The sequence below is a fragment of the Monomorium pharaonis genome, chromosome 4 (genome assembly GCF_013373865.1).
Source record: "Monomorium pharaonis isolate MP-MQ-018 chromosome 4, ASM1337386v2, whole genome shotgun sequence".
NCBI classification, from domain to species: domain Eukaryota; kingdom Metazoa; phylum Arthropoda; class Insecta; order Hymenoptera; family Formicidae; genus Monomorium; species Monomorium pharaonis.
In genome coordinates this window covers 17,502,437-17,517,496 of record NC_050470.1, presented here as the reverse complement: position 1 = coordinate 17,517,496, position 15,060 = coordinate 17,502,437, and the positions used below count along the sequence as shown (strand labels likewise).

Sequence of the window (15,060 nt, the reverse complement as noted above, 5' to 3'; positions counted from 1 at the left end):
CTTCAGATTTAGATTTTAACACTCTGGGATATATAGCACTAGAGAAGCCAAAAACACATAAAGGATAGAACCAGATAAAAAAGCGGTAAAATATAAAGAGCAGTACAAAAAGAATAGAAAGAATAAAATAATTTTAAGTATGCTGGAGAAAAATTAAAAGAAAAAAAGAGAGAAAAAATTAAAGTGGGGAAAAAAGAGAGATTATAAACTAAAACTGTAGATATTCAAGAAATAAATAAACTAAGGCAAGAAGAAAAAGAGTATGTAGAAAAGCTAGGAAAAACAAACAAATACAGGAAAGATATAAAACAATAATGTGGACAAAATATTATAAATTGTATAAAAAAATAAAAATAAATTAGGAACTTTCGTATATATTGTAGAGAAATATAAAGGAATTAGTCAATGGAAACTAGATTTAGGTGAGAAAATGAGACCTTAAGAAATAGATACTGAAAGAAAGAAGAGAAGAACAAGTGTAGGCTATGTAATTTAAAAGTAAAGACTTTAGAACACTTATTAGAAAAATGTACAAAATTGCGAAGAGAAAACTTTTCTATTAGAACAATTATTAGAAGTACATATAGATGCAACACAAATAAAAAATGTTATAGAGGCAAAAATATCAAAGAAAAAACGTAATTAATTGATAAAAATTTTATATAAATATGTTATGTAATCGCTTTTCAAAATTCGAAATGCATATCATATACATAATCATGACACACACACAGACGCACGCACGCACGCGCGTACACACGCATATACATTGAAATGTTATCTGATAGAACTATTAAATAAATAATACCAGAAAAGAGCATGGGCAAAATTATGATAGGAAATGAGACGGATGTATATACGAAAAACATTTTTTCATAAGTCTTATATTTCCAAAGATATTAGCCAAACACGAAGAAATGCGTTATTTCCAAGGGATGGTTTCAACTCCTAAATGTCGAGACATGCTACTAAAAAAATATGGGTCTAATATCTTTTTATGCTCTGCAACATTATTAAAATCGATGACGGATATTTCCAACTGTTCTCTTGTAAGATGCAATATCTCTGGATTCAAGTTCCATTTTCAATGTGAACTTAATTAAAATCACTAAAATTACATATTTGAAATATCATACCTATACAAAGCTTTTGAGAAAGTTTTGCGATTGGAGTAAATCAATAACAGGATGAATTACAATATTCTCCAAATATACAAAATTCCATGTAAAATCTAGAACTTTGGATCGTTTATCAAATTGAAACGTTATTTTAATAAATGGTTTAAGAAAATTCTGAGAATCTTTATAAAGATTATTTCTGTAAAATGTGAGTCAATTTCGTGAGGAGCAGAAAAACGGCTTTATACTTTTTTGCCACTAGTCTTTCGCTTCTGATGACATCATAAATACGTCATCAAACTAATTCATTCTAAACAAACATATCCGTTTTGTCACCATTGACATATAGAATAGATTGGACATCATGATTAGCATCTCTTTGATTATTTCATTCCCCTTATGATGAGACTAGAAAAGAGACAAACATAGGCTTCATTAGAGTTCCTATAAGAAGAGTTGTGCCAATACCGCTCTCGATTGTGATTGGCTCCGCCATTTTCCGTTAAACTTCCGGTAGTTTCAGCCATTTCCAGCACAATTTGGCAATCTTGGTATAGCTATCATCAATGCATTAACATCAGTATTTTGTGTATCCATATATAAAACAAAGTGTTTATATTGAAGGTATTTTAATTATACTATTAAAATTGTAATATAATTGTAAATAAAATAAATGTGATTAAAAATGCTGTGGAATAAAAGAAGGATATATTTGTAAATGTAATCTCAAAAATGCTAAGGTTTTTCAGCATTTTTAAAATTACATTTATAAATATATCCTTCCTTTCTTCCACAGCATTTTCAATCACATTTATTTTATTTACAATTATATATCTATATGTACAAATATATATATATATATATATATATATATATATATATATATATGTCATATCTTGTATTAATGTTAAAAATAGAAAATGCCGAATTGTGTAGCTTTTAAATGCTATAATACATCAAAAAAAGGTGCAATGATGCATATGTTTCCACAAGCTTTAGAACGTCGAAAAATATGAATAGAAAATTAAATAAGACTTGAAATAAGATTGAAATTTGCCGCCTTTACATGCTATGAAACGGAAAATGGCGACGTCCGTCACATTGGCACAACTCTTCTTATAGGAACTCTAGGCTTCATATGCAGTATCTCTCTTTCCATATCGGGCGTTCATCTATCGCGATGCTCAATCTATTCTACATGTTGGTTTGTTATTCCTGATTCTTTATTCCTGATATTCAAAATGCCTCAATATGGTTAGAAAAAGGAACATTGTAAAAATAATTTTAAAGCATTGTAAAAACATTATTATTATTATTACACTATTATTACTATTTCCATAAGCTCTCTCAGAAATTTTCAAAAATCAAAATAGATTTAATGGCGGAGAGACCAATAAAATAACAAAAATTTCTCTCGATTGTTCTTCGAACATTTAAAACAATTCATGAATATAATATAGAAACAAAAATGTGTGAGCAATTTTATCATGCTTTTTAACTTTTACAATGCATTTCACAAAATTTCTTTTGCAATGTTCCTCCTACCCACCATATCAAGTCAGCCATTTTACACATCGAGTTCTGCCAAATAACATTTCAAAGGTCATGTTTAAAACTATATTTTGCGACCTGGTAGTTTTTCTATTAAACTATTCTGAATGTGATCGATTTCATGTAGAATAACTCATATAACCATATTTTTAAAAAATTAATTTTTTGGATTACAAAAACAGTTAAAAATGTTTCAATATTAATTTTATCATAAAATGCACAAGTGCAAGGATAATGGAGAATAATTATGTGCACGGTTAACGTAATTAAAGTACACCAAGCATATGTCTTACCATACTCTGCACTTCGCTCAGATTCAGTGCAGCATGTTAACAAATAATGGATAACATAAACAACTAGATGCAAAAACATATTGACAAAAATCATTCCATATTAGTACATACCATTCTCCTTATCTTCAATCTCTTTGCGCTCTTCTTCAGCTACCAATTCATCAAGATCTTTCTTCTTTTTCTTTTTTTTCTTTGTCTTGGAAAAGTCCATATCTAAATCAAAGTCATCATCCATCACAATTTCCTCAACCTGTTGTTCTATAGATTCCTATAAAATAAAAAAAATTTAAATACAATCTAATCAAATATTATTGCTTATACATTCATAATATTTATTTTATGAATTACTAGATTATTTAAAAAGTAATTAATAATAAAATAAAATTCGTAGTTTACTTATTAAAGGGCTACATACACCCAGAAATTAAAAAAAAAATGCATTTTTCGTTTTTTGCATATTCGTAAAGTATAAGGTCTTGAGAATATCCCCTGCAAGTTTCAAAATAATTCCTTGAAAATTGTCGGATATAGCGAGAAAGGTCCAAGCGCGTTCGACGACGCTGGAATGCGATGGGCGCCTTCTAATTCTTCGCAGCAAGAAGCTTACGCAAGAATATTACGCCGGCAAGCTAGATTCGAAGCTAGAATTGAAGCCGCTACATCTAGGGAGGGTTCACTGACCCTGGAGTGGATAACTCCATGTAAGTTTGAAAAAAAATTATCTACGTTTTAACCGAATGTCAAACTTTAAACGCGTTTTTCTCGAAACTTGTTTTCAAAACGCGTGCCAAAAATATCTCGGAAACGGCTGGACCGATTTACTTGAAATTTGGAGGCAAAAAAAGGCAGTCTTTATCGTGGCGGTTTTTTTAGAGCTCTTACTTTTTTTTAAGTTAAAAAAACGACCGATTTTTATCCTAAAAAATCGTTTTTTTCTTTAAACGGCCACCATTTGGCAAAAATCGATATTTTAAAACTCGGCCACAATAAAGACTAGGTAATATCATTCACTTTAAGAAAATTCTAGGCTGATCTGTTTCAGATAAGTCCTGTACGAGCTGCAATTAGCACCGCGGAGCACCTTTTTTCAACAAGGTCTTGCGACGAGGACGATATCTCCGCCATTATTAAATATTTTCAGTTCAAATTTATTCTAAAACATGTTCTAAGAATGTATTTTAAAGTAAAGAAAACTATGATTAATTACATACATTACGTTTAAAAAAAAAATCGAGAAAAAGGTTTATTTTTTACGTTTCTGGGTGTATGTAGTCCCCTTAATATATATTTATAAATCAGCATAATTTATTATTTTTTTTAATGTTTTATCAAAACATGCCCTAATAAAAATATAACAAATAAAATTAAGTAGTTAATGGTAAGTAATACAAATAGTACACAAAAAAAAGTTATTAGAAATATCTGAAGTTACAAAATATAAAGTTACAAAAACATTTTCTACCTCTTTCTTTGTATCAGGTAAAGCTGCTTCCAATTCATCTAGATTAAATGCCTTTTTCTTTTTTTTCTTCTTTTTACCAAAGTTTTCCAAGTCTAGTGCCTCATCATCATCAACTGTCGGTTCCGGTTCTTGATTCTCTTTGTCAACAATGTTTTCCGATATATCACCACTGTTACCTCCTTCATTGAAAGCTGCCTCAATATCAAAAGTGGTCTTCTTCTTCTTTTTCTTTTTCTTCAAAGTCGGATCAAATACCTAGCAATTTTTGGCAAATTAAAATAAATTAAAATAGATCATATTATTCAAATAAACATATAATCATAAATAAATAAAAAAAAACATTTAACATACATCTTGCAACATTTGTCCTACATATTTCTTTTCTTTAAAATATCTTGTTAGCTATGATCAGTTATACCATGTTTAGTCAATGTTTAAAAAACATTTAGCTAATAAATTTTTATATGACAAAATTAATAAATATTTTATACATCATAAAAACTTATCAAATCTTACATAAAAACAGTATTTTAAAGTAAAGAAAAAAAAAAATAAAAAAATATATAAGATCCCATAAAACGTTTTTAGAATGTTGGAAATATATATTTAATATCGTTCCTATGAGCCAACACTAAATGTTCGCATATATAATTGTTTAAATTAACAATTTCCAGCACATAATTTGCACTGCTCGAACATCTAGTATTGGTTCATAGCAATGATATTATATATATAAAGGCACCAAGTATAGAACACTACTTTGTTTTTGGACACAATATTTCTTAAATAATAGTTAGAAAAACAATATTAAAAACAAATACAAATTAAAAGTTATCTTTTATCAAATAACATAATAATTTTTATAATACTGTTTCTTCTTTTTATCAAAGTTTTCCAAGTCTAGTGCCTCATCATCAACTGTCGATTCCGGTTCTTGATTCTCTTTGTCAACAATGTTTTCTGATATATCAGTTTAGGTTTTTTTTTATAATTAATGTTTTCTTAGAGTAAAATTTCATTCTTTTGGAGTGACATTTCACTCCAAGAAATCTAGAGGGTACGTGTATATTACGAGGATGTTTCTAAAATTCGTAAAATTTTTACCTAATTTCTATGTCAAACCTATGATTGCATTCACATAGATGCTAGTAGTACCGTTCTTGAGCGGATGTTCACTCAAATATCCAAATACTTGACGTAGATTTTACGATGCCAATCTACGTAGCATTAAGGATGTATCGGACTGAAGTTCAAAATGGTACAAAGTTGCTAAAAATTTATGAAATTGTTCTTTTAGTTTCCCTAATGTACTGCAAAAAATTGAAAACGCATCCACTAAACGGTTGCTGAGTTATAACTATTTTAATTTTCACTGATTTTACATGGTATCCTTTTCTATCTTATGGAAAAGGACGATCTTGACGGATGAAACAGCTAAAAAAATATAGAAGAAATAGTACCAGTGTTTTGAATTTTTTTGTACATCTAGTATATGAATAGATGAAAATATCTGCCAAGTTTCAATTGTCTTCACTACACCGTTTTAAAGAAATAAAATATAACTTGAGATAATTGTGCATTTTCACTGTCAAAAGTTTAAACTCATAAGTGAAAAAAATCGCAAATACGTAAAAAATACCTTTGTAAGAGTAAAAATAAGACTCCAACTATCATTCAAGTTTCTTACATCTAGATTTATTATGCGTTAGGCATAGATATTTAAGTATTTCAAATTTCATGTACTTTTGTCTAAGATTGTATATCCGATACACCCTTAATGTGAATATCACGTACTGTTTTATTAGGGATATCGACTTGAAGATACCAAATAAAGTAATTAAAAAAAAAATGATAGGATGAAGTGAGCGGTTTATTCTTTTGCAATGTATCGACGAGTTATTAAAATATTTTTAAATCTTTGTGTATCAGAAAGTATCTGTATTACAAGATCTAATGTCCAACTTGTTCCAAGGAAACTTTTAAAAAAGATTTTTAAAAAACAAGCTACTGGATGAGATTAAAATATTATTATTACATTTATTATTTACATTTTAAGGAGAAACACGGTAAAAAATTTTATCATAAAAAATTGTTGGCTACACATGTAAATAAATCATAATTATTGTGTGTTAGAAACAGTATTATTGTCAAATTAATGGCGTTTTCGACCGGTGCTGGGTTAATCCGTCTCAGATTTTTTTCTCCTAAAACTGGCCAATTACAGTTATTCCCTTCTTCAGAAGAGTGGCTGTAATTAACCTTATGATTAATCGCACCCGGAGCAATTAACCCAGGCCGGTCGAAAACGCTATAAGAGAAATAGAGAAAGAAAGAGAAAGGGGAAAGGGAGAAAGAGAGAGAGAAATAAATATACACGCGTGCATATACAGGGTGTTCCAGATCAATTGCAAGAGCCGGCATGTACAGCGTATTCCCCATGAAAAACTGAGTAAAAAATGTCAATAGCAAAATGTTGAGGGGTCAATAGTTTTTAAATGGTAAACTTTGAATCTTTCCAACTACAGGCTGTGAAATTCGCGCCGTCAGGCGCGGCGCAACTAAGCGACTGGCCAAACGCTTTTATTTGACGAGTAACGCTAAACGGCACGGTGCCGAATGAATATTACACCGTATAAATCTGTGAAATCTCTATTAACATCTATTGCTGTATTCTTAAATTGAGTCCAATTTAATTGACAAAAAGTAATATCAGTTGCAAATTCGATAAAACATCATTTATATCAATAAAGAGTATGTATTTCTGAAATACGTTTTATATATAAATAAATTAATAAATTAAATTATTAAATTATCTAATCAAATAATCTTAAAAACATCAGTCGACAAACATTTCCAAAATTTCTTTTCAAAGAGCAAAGCAATACTCGTACTCGTCAAAACAACGGCCGGCCATTTGCGCCACATCTGACAGCACGAGTTTCAGGTTGTGGTTGGAAAGTTTCAAAGGCTCACTGTTTAAAAACTATTGGCCTTCAACATTTTGTAACTGACATTTTTGTCGCAGTTTTTCATGAGGAACGTACATGCCGGCTCCTGTGATTGATCTTGGATATACCCTTTATATGTACATACATGCTCATATGTATATACGTACATGTGTATAAACATTACTGGTCCCAAATTTTTTGCTTAATATTTAACTCGTGTAACTCAATTGTTAAGATGGCGGTGCTGATACGCTCACAATAGTAAAGTACCTTATAAACATTAATTACTATATCAATTTTAGTATAAAAATAATCGCCTATTTAACTACTCTTAAAATATTTTGGTCACAAATTTTTTGCTTAATATTTAACTTGCAACTGAAATGTTAAGTTGGAAGTGTTAAAGCATAGACAAAAATTCGGGTCCAGAATATTTTAAAAAAAGATAAATAGACAATCATCTTAATACTTTAGTATTTACCTTTTCTTAAAATATTCGATATAGCACTTAATTAAAAAAAAATACCTCAGTAAACATAGAACATTGCAGCAACATTGCGGCAATTTTGTAATATTGCTGCAATGTTGCTACAATGTTATAACATTGCCGCAATGTTGCTGCTATGTTCTGTGTTTGCTGAGACTTTACTCTTGTAACCGCGTCAGCATCGTCACCTTAACAATTGAGTCACATAAGTTAAATATTAACCATAAAAAATTTGGGACCAAGATATTTTAAAAACAGATAAATAGACAATTATTTTGATACCAAGGTCGGTGCAGCAACTAATTTTTTAAGGTTACTTTCTTGTATTGTTGTGAATTTTAAAGGTTTTTAAAGTTAAAAATTTTAATTGTATATTTTACGAGTATTTAAAGAAGTACATTTAAGTTAAATACAACTGTACGGCTTTGAATACCGATACTTTGTTAAGCGTTTAATATTTTTAATATATGTTTACATTATCTTAAAACACATAATGAGCAGAAAATTTTGGTGTATTTGTTTTTTTGTTTATGCATTTTTTTTATTAATGGGATTGCTAACGTCACATAAACATGGCACCTCCACATTTGTCCTTTATTTCTTGCAAACGGTAGGAGCAAAAAATTTGGGACTAGAGCAAAAAATTAGCAGATAATTATGCCGTATGTCCAAACTTTTTTTAGTAATGAGTGCCAGGTTTACTGAGGTAAAAAAGTTTCAATCAAAGTTTGTGGAATTTTAAGAAGAAAACATGATAAAAATATATACTTGATCTTGAACATAACATAGACAAGATCATCTCAATTTCAATTTTTAATTTAATACGAACTTAAAAATTGTCTTAAGAATCTCCATTGTATATAATAAAAAAAGATGAGATATCTGATACTACAAAATGAGTGAAATTACGACAAAATTACCTTTTTTAAAAAAAGGTACAAAAAAGTGCCAAATATACGCGCGTAAAAAACACCCTCAAAAATGTATTTTTTATACAAAACAACTTGGATTTGACATTACAAAATGAGAGTATTGAATTTTTCCTCTACAAAGGTAATGATACAAAGAAAATTCGCCAACCATAAAAATGGATATTTATACAAAATGGAACATCTACTTTTTCATTATTATTCTTTGTTTTGCATTCATAGTTTAGTTTTTCATTAAACCCGCATCAGACTAGAAAGATATTACAAATAAATTTTACTACAAAAACTTGGCGCTGCTAATACTAAAAACACATGCACGCACGCACGCACGCACGCACGCACGCACACACGCACGCACGCACACACACACACACACACACACACACACACACACACACACACACACACACACACACACACACACACACACACACACACATTCAGATGCATGCACAAGAAGAGAAGAAAGAGAGCTGGCAAATTATTCGGTTTAGCAGCGCCAAATGTTTGTAGTCAAATATTTATTTGTAATATTTATAATCAATCCCAATATCAATTTCTAGTCCGATGCAGGCTTAATGAAAAAGCAACTATGAATGTCAGCCAAAGAATAATAATAAAAAAGTAAATGTTCTATTTCGTATAAACATTTATTTTTATGATTAGCGCATTTTCTTCATATCATTACTTTAACAATTTTGTCCTTGTCAGTGAGTTAAACTACGAAAAAGATGACATTGCTCCAGCGCCTAATATTAGGCTTTCAGTCCCGAAGTGATTAATACTTCGATCGTATACATGTTCCAAATTAAGCGCCTATTTTGTGAGACACTTTTTTTGACATGTGTCTTAAAAACATTAATTATATTACAAAAAATGCAAAATAGTATTATAAAAATTACTATATTATTTAATAGAAGATATTTTCTAATTTAAATTCATGTTTTTAAAACTGTTTTTCCAACTATTATTTAAGAAATATAGCCCAAAAATAAAGTGGTGTTCTAAATTCAGAGCCTTTTCTCTACAAATAATGATATATTATAGAAGATATTATAAGAAAGTTCTCAATCCACATTACAGGGAATATACAGAATATTCAAATATCATGTGTTGCATTAGGGATCGACTAATTTTTACATATTAGTTTTTAGGCTATATTTCTTAAATAATAGTTGAAAAACAGTTTTAAAAACATAAATTTAAATTAGAAAGTATCTTCTATTAAATAATGTAATAATTTTTATAATACCATTTTGCATTTTTTGTAATAATTAATCTTGGTTTTCAAGACACATGTCAAAAAAGGGTATCTGACAAAATGGGCGCCTAATTTGGAACATGTATACAATCAAAGTATTAATCACTTCGGGACTGAAAGCCTAATATTACTTACTTTTTAAAGTGATTGAAAAAAGGGTGTCAAAAAAATGCAATTTTTTTGCCGATTGGAGAAAACCTTAGGATTTAGCTTTTTTTCACAGTTTTGAAGATACTGAGTTTAAATATGATAATCTAACTATTAAAAACTTGGGGAAACATATTGTACTTGCTGAAATAATGTCGACAATCTGTATAATTAATTATAACAAAATTCAAACAAGGAATACATGTATTATACATTAACCCTTCGAAGTCACACTGGGTTACCACCCATCGTCATTTTTAAACTGCTGTATTTATGAAATTATCAAACATATGGTAACAAAAAAATTTATGGATAAACTTGAATGTTTGGAAAGTGTATTCTGATATTATTTAAGCAAAAATCTAAAACCGTTAGTACCTAAAAAAATTTTTGAATCTTCCAATATTAGAAAAAGAAGAGTTTTTACAAAATAAATCATAATTTTTTTAATTTTTAATATTTTTAGCTAAAAATTTAGACTTTTATTGTTCAAGTCTTGTACTTCAAAGAAAAAAAGATGTCTTTGACCATTTTTTCAAAAAGAGTATTTATTTTGCATACTGAAAATGGAGTATTTTAGTATACTGAAAAACAGGTATTTTCATAGAAAAGTCATGTTACGATAGTATTTACTTGAGCGTCACTTTTTTGTATGCCACGCAAAACCACTTTTTCCTCGCAAAATAGATTGCGGTCCACCGCGTGCACGCAATGTTAGAATGCGTTAATTTAACGTTACATTTTCAAAATCACTGTCCACAAATTGCTCTGAATCGCTTGAATATGTTTCTTTAAATATGATTTTCCTCGACATCTGAATTAACATCGTTGAAATCATTATGTCCATCATTTTGTAAAATACTTTATATGGTCGCTGCCGTAAATTATAGACCATTATGCTGCATATTTTCAAAGAATAAATTAACATAAAGATTTTTAAAAAATTCTAGGCATAAGAATCTGTATTATATCATACTTTTACACTTTTTAGACCACAAAAAACACAAAAATTCAAACCACTAAAAAACATAAAAAACTTACACAAAAGTTACACATGGAGTGGCTACCACCCTACCTTGTCTTTGAACGACTGCCAAAAATAAACCAACGCGACTTTCAGTTACAGTATAATACAAGAGCATAGATAAAACCTTGAATTACCATTAAATGGCGTTACTAGTATCATTTTTTCTTAAATCGGAAAGATATAATGTGTTGAATTTAAGCGATGGGGGTTGAATTTAACCACCCTGTGTGACCAAAGAGTTAAGTGAATATGTAAATATCAAATATAAGTGAATCTATTCACATACGTATATATGAGTGTGTCCTGTTTAAATTACCTGTTCAACTAAATATTGCAAGCTCTGCAGTGACAGACCGAGAAAAGATTATAAACATGTGCATACAAGAGTATTCAAATTGCCTATATCTTTTTGCAATAAAAACATAAGTGTTAAAAAATGATTGTTGTGCTTATGCTACATGTCATTTCTGAAAATTCGATTATATAGAGAAGGAAGAGGGAGAGTGCACTTTTATTGCAGAAAGATATAGGCAATTTGGATACTGTTGTACATACGCTCATAATCTTTTTTCAGTCTATCACCATGGAGCTTGCAATATTTAGTTAAACAGGTAATTGGAACGGAACACGCTCATGTATACCTATGTAAATAGATTCACCTATATATTGATATCTGCATATTCACTTAATGTATAATATGCGTTATTCCTTATTTAAATTTTGCTATAGTTAATTACATAGATTGCTGACATTATCTCAAGTACAATATATTTCCCCAAGGTTTTAATAGTTTAAATTATCATATTTGAACTCAGCACCTTCAAAACTGTGAAGAAAAAACTAAATCCCAAGGTTTCCTCCAGTTGGCACAAAATCGCACTTTTTGACACCCTTCTTTAACAAAACAGATATAAATGACTTATGATGCGTAGCAAGAGTCTGGAAAGCAAATGTGTGTATTAACATGTAACATGCCGAACTATTTTTGTTCAACTTTTCATTCAGGCCATTTGTTTATGTTTTGACTGAAGATAGAGAACAAAAGAACTAAGAACTGATATATTATTACAAAATATTTCATTACGTCATCAATCAATAAGTAATTAGCTTATACACAGCACCTCTTATATTGTTGCTTTCTTTTGGTAGTAATATATTGATCAGTCTTATTATAAAACTTATAAAATATAATAAATATGCAGTATAACACTCTCACTTCCAATTTTTCTCTAACTTTGTAAATTCGTGTTTTATTGTGCATAGAATTTTTCCCGTGAAAAAGAAAATTGTCACTCAAATCTTTTTTTAATTTAATTTTAAAAAGTTTATGTCAACAGAAACATGATAAATTTATGACTGTATGGATATTGTTTATACTCTTTAATGTTGTTTTTAATATTACAATTTATAAATTAGATGTAAAATAAGTTATTCAACAATTTAAATAACAATTGTCGGCTTCTTGTTCGAGACGTTGAACATTAAATTGTGTGGCCCAAATTTATATATCTTTTATTGCAAGTAATTAAAATATAATTCAAAAAATTTTAATTTCTTATTAAAGCAAAGAATATTTGTTTTAATTATATAAATTAACAAAGTTTAAATTTTTAATCAATTTCTCAGAAACTTTATTTTTAATTAAAATAGAAAATATTTGCTATTTTAAAATTAATTTGCAAGTTTATAAAGTAATTTTTAACCATAAACAATCCCAAATATGCAAAATTAATCAAATTCATTCAATTATGATGTGTTAAATTTTGACTCCAAAATAATGATCATATAAAGGGCTACAATTTAGCATCACCAATATAATAAACAAAAAGACAACAATTGTTATTAAGCTGTTTGACTGAATAACTTGTTTTAATTTATAAATTGCAATATAAAAAGTACAATATTAAAAAACATATGCAATATCTTTATAGTCATAAATTTATCATATTTCTCACCAATATCAAAAAACTTTAAAATTAAATTTTTTAAAAGGGCAACTTTATCTGCAATTTTTCTTCCCAGGTAAGATTTTAAACATAAAAATACACAAATTTACAACATTAGAAAACATCAGAGGTAAAAGTGTTATACTGCATATTTATCTAAAATATGGTTTATACACATTTAAATAAATATGGCAGTATATACATGTGGCCTCAATAAAAAGTTTAATATGTGTAAATGTAGCACCCAATGTGTTAAATGTAATAAAATGTTTATGTAATAAATAAATAGCTCCTAATTTTTTCGTTAGAAAAATTTTCTTGCAATTAAAAGATTATTAACAATAAAAAATTTCTTTAACAAGTAATGATTTCGAAAATAAAATTATTTCTTTCGCCTTTTAAATATCATAACATATAATTCCTTTTAAATGATGAAAAAAGCAAAACAGGTTATTTTAATAAAAAATTTCAATAGAAAAATTGAAGTAGTACAGAACGTTGATGTCACACATTTATGTTCAATCTAAATATCTTTATATTTTACGTACCGAATCTTCTTCCGTCATTTTTTTGATTGCAGAACTTTCTCGTGCCGAATGAAAAAAACTTTTTGCTTATCGTGAACTTAAGTGACATAAAGCATACGAGAAAATTGAACAAAATAATTTCAACCTCCACTGCTGCACATTGCTCCAAAAAGATTGCATCAGAAAATTTGGTGGCATAGTAACTTTACTACAGAGAGCCCAACCTCTTAAAAAGAAAAGAACGATCAACGCCATAGGACTATTTAGAGGTTTGTTCGCGTCACATCTTATGGTATATCCACACAAACTTGCATAAGCGCATAAGCATATACATAAGAAAATTGATTGGCCTACAACATAGGCCGGTATTCATAGTCGGGTCTTATATTTAAGATCATCTTAAGTACTGTCTTAAGATGCCATCAACCAATCACAGAGCCGTATTAGCATCTTAAGACATTGCTTGAGACGATTTTGAAATAAGATTTGACTATGAATACCGGCCATAGAGCTTGTATTAATGGAGGGGCCAGTGCTATGGCTGGTATTCATAGGCCGGTATTCATAGTCGGATCTTATATTTAAGATCATCTTAAGTACTGTCTTAAGATGTCATCAACCAATCACAGAGTCGTATTAGCATCTTAAGACATTGCTTGAGACGATCTTGAAATAAGATTTGACTATGAATACCGGCCATAGTCGAATCTTATTTCAAGATCGTCTCAAGCAATATCTTAAGATGCTAATACAGCTCTGTGATTGGCTGATGGCATCTTAAGACAGTACTTAAGATGATCTTAAATATAAGATCCGACTATGAATACTGGCCTATGGGTGCGTTCGGGGAGACACTATTAACGCTACAAACGCTAACGCTATCTGAACTGTTCGTGGAGCCAATAGCGCGGTAGTGATAGCGAGTTCCGTGAACAGCTATAGCGTAGCAAACACTGTTGGGCAGTTGATTAGCCACTGCCAGCAATATTAACAAAATGTTTATATATATATTAATAATTATTTATGTTAACAATGTTACTTAGTATATTTATTATTATTTTTCTTTATATATATATGATACTTATTTGTTTACATTTATTTTATATTCAATATTTTAATAATTATAAAATGATTATTAAACAATTAAATTTTTCAATGAAAATTAAAATTATTGAAGTTTACAAAATAAAAATTATTAAAGTTATTTACGATCTTATTAAATAAATTTTTTAATTTTTAAATAAATTAAATAATAATTAATAAGTCCTATATATTACTCTTTCATTAAAATTATTTTATATGTAATAAAATAAAATAATTTAAACAATTACCTATAAATTTTTATTTTGTTCCATTTTTCTATC

The 15,060-nt window shown here is 28.8% G+C and overlaps 1 protein-coding gene across 4 annotated transcripts in view; it reads right to left on the bottom strand.

Moving 5' to 3' along the window:
- Nucleotides 1–13,922, bottom strand: part of LOC105837104 (eukaryotic translation initiation factor 2 subunit 2) — a 72,330-nt gene extending 58,408 nt beyond the window's left edge. The window contains exons 1-4 of one of the 4 annotated variants that reach the window (XM_036286488.1): nt 13,718–13,922; nt 4,425–4,679; nt 3,074–3,230; nt 2,963–2,995 (exon numbers count right to left, since the gene is read on the bottom strand). In XM_036286488.1, coding sequence (XP_036142381.1) covers nt 2,963–2,995; nt 3,074–3,230; nt 4,425–4,679; nt 13,718–13,735 — 463 coding nt within the window. In that variant the 5' untranslated portion in view covers nt 13,736–13,922. The remainder of the gene's footprint in view (nt 1–2,962; nt 2,996–3,073; nt 3,231–4,424; nt 4,680–13,717) is intronic. The other 3 variants (XM_036286489.1, XM_036286492.1, XM_036286491.1) reach the window with 3 other exon arrangements.
- Nucleotides 13,923–15,060: the final 1,138 nt, after the last annotated feature.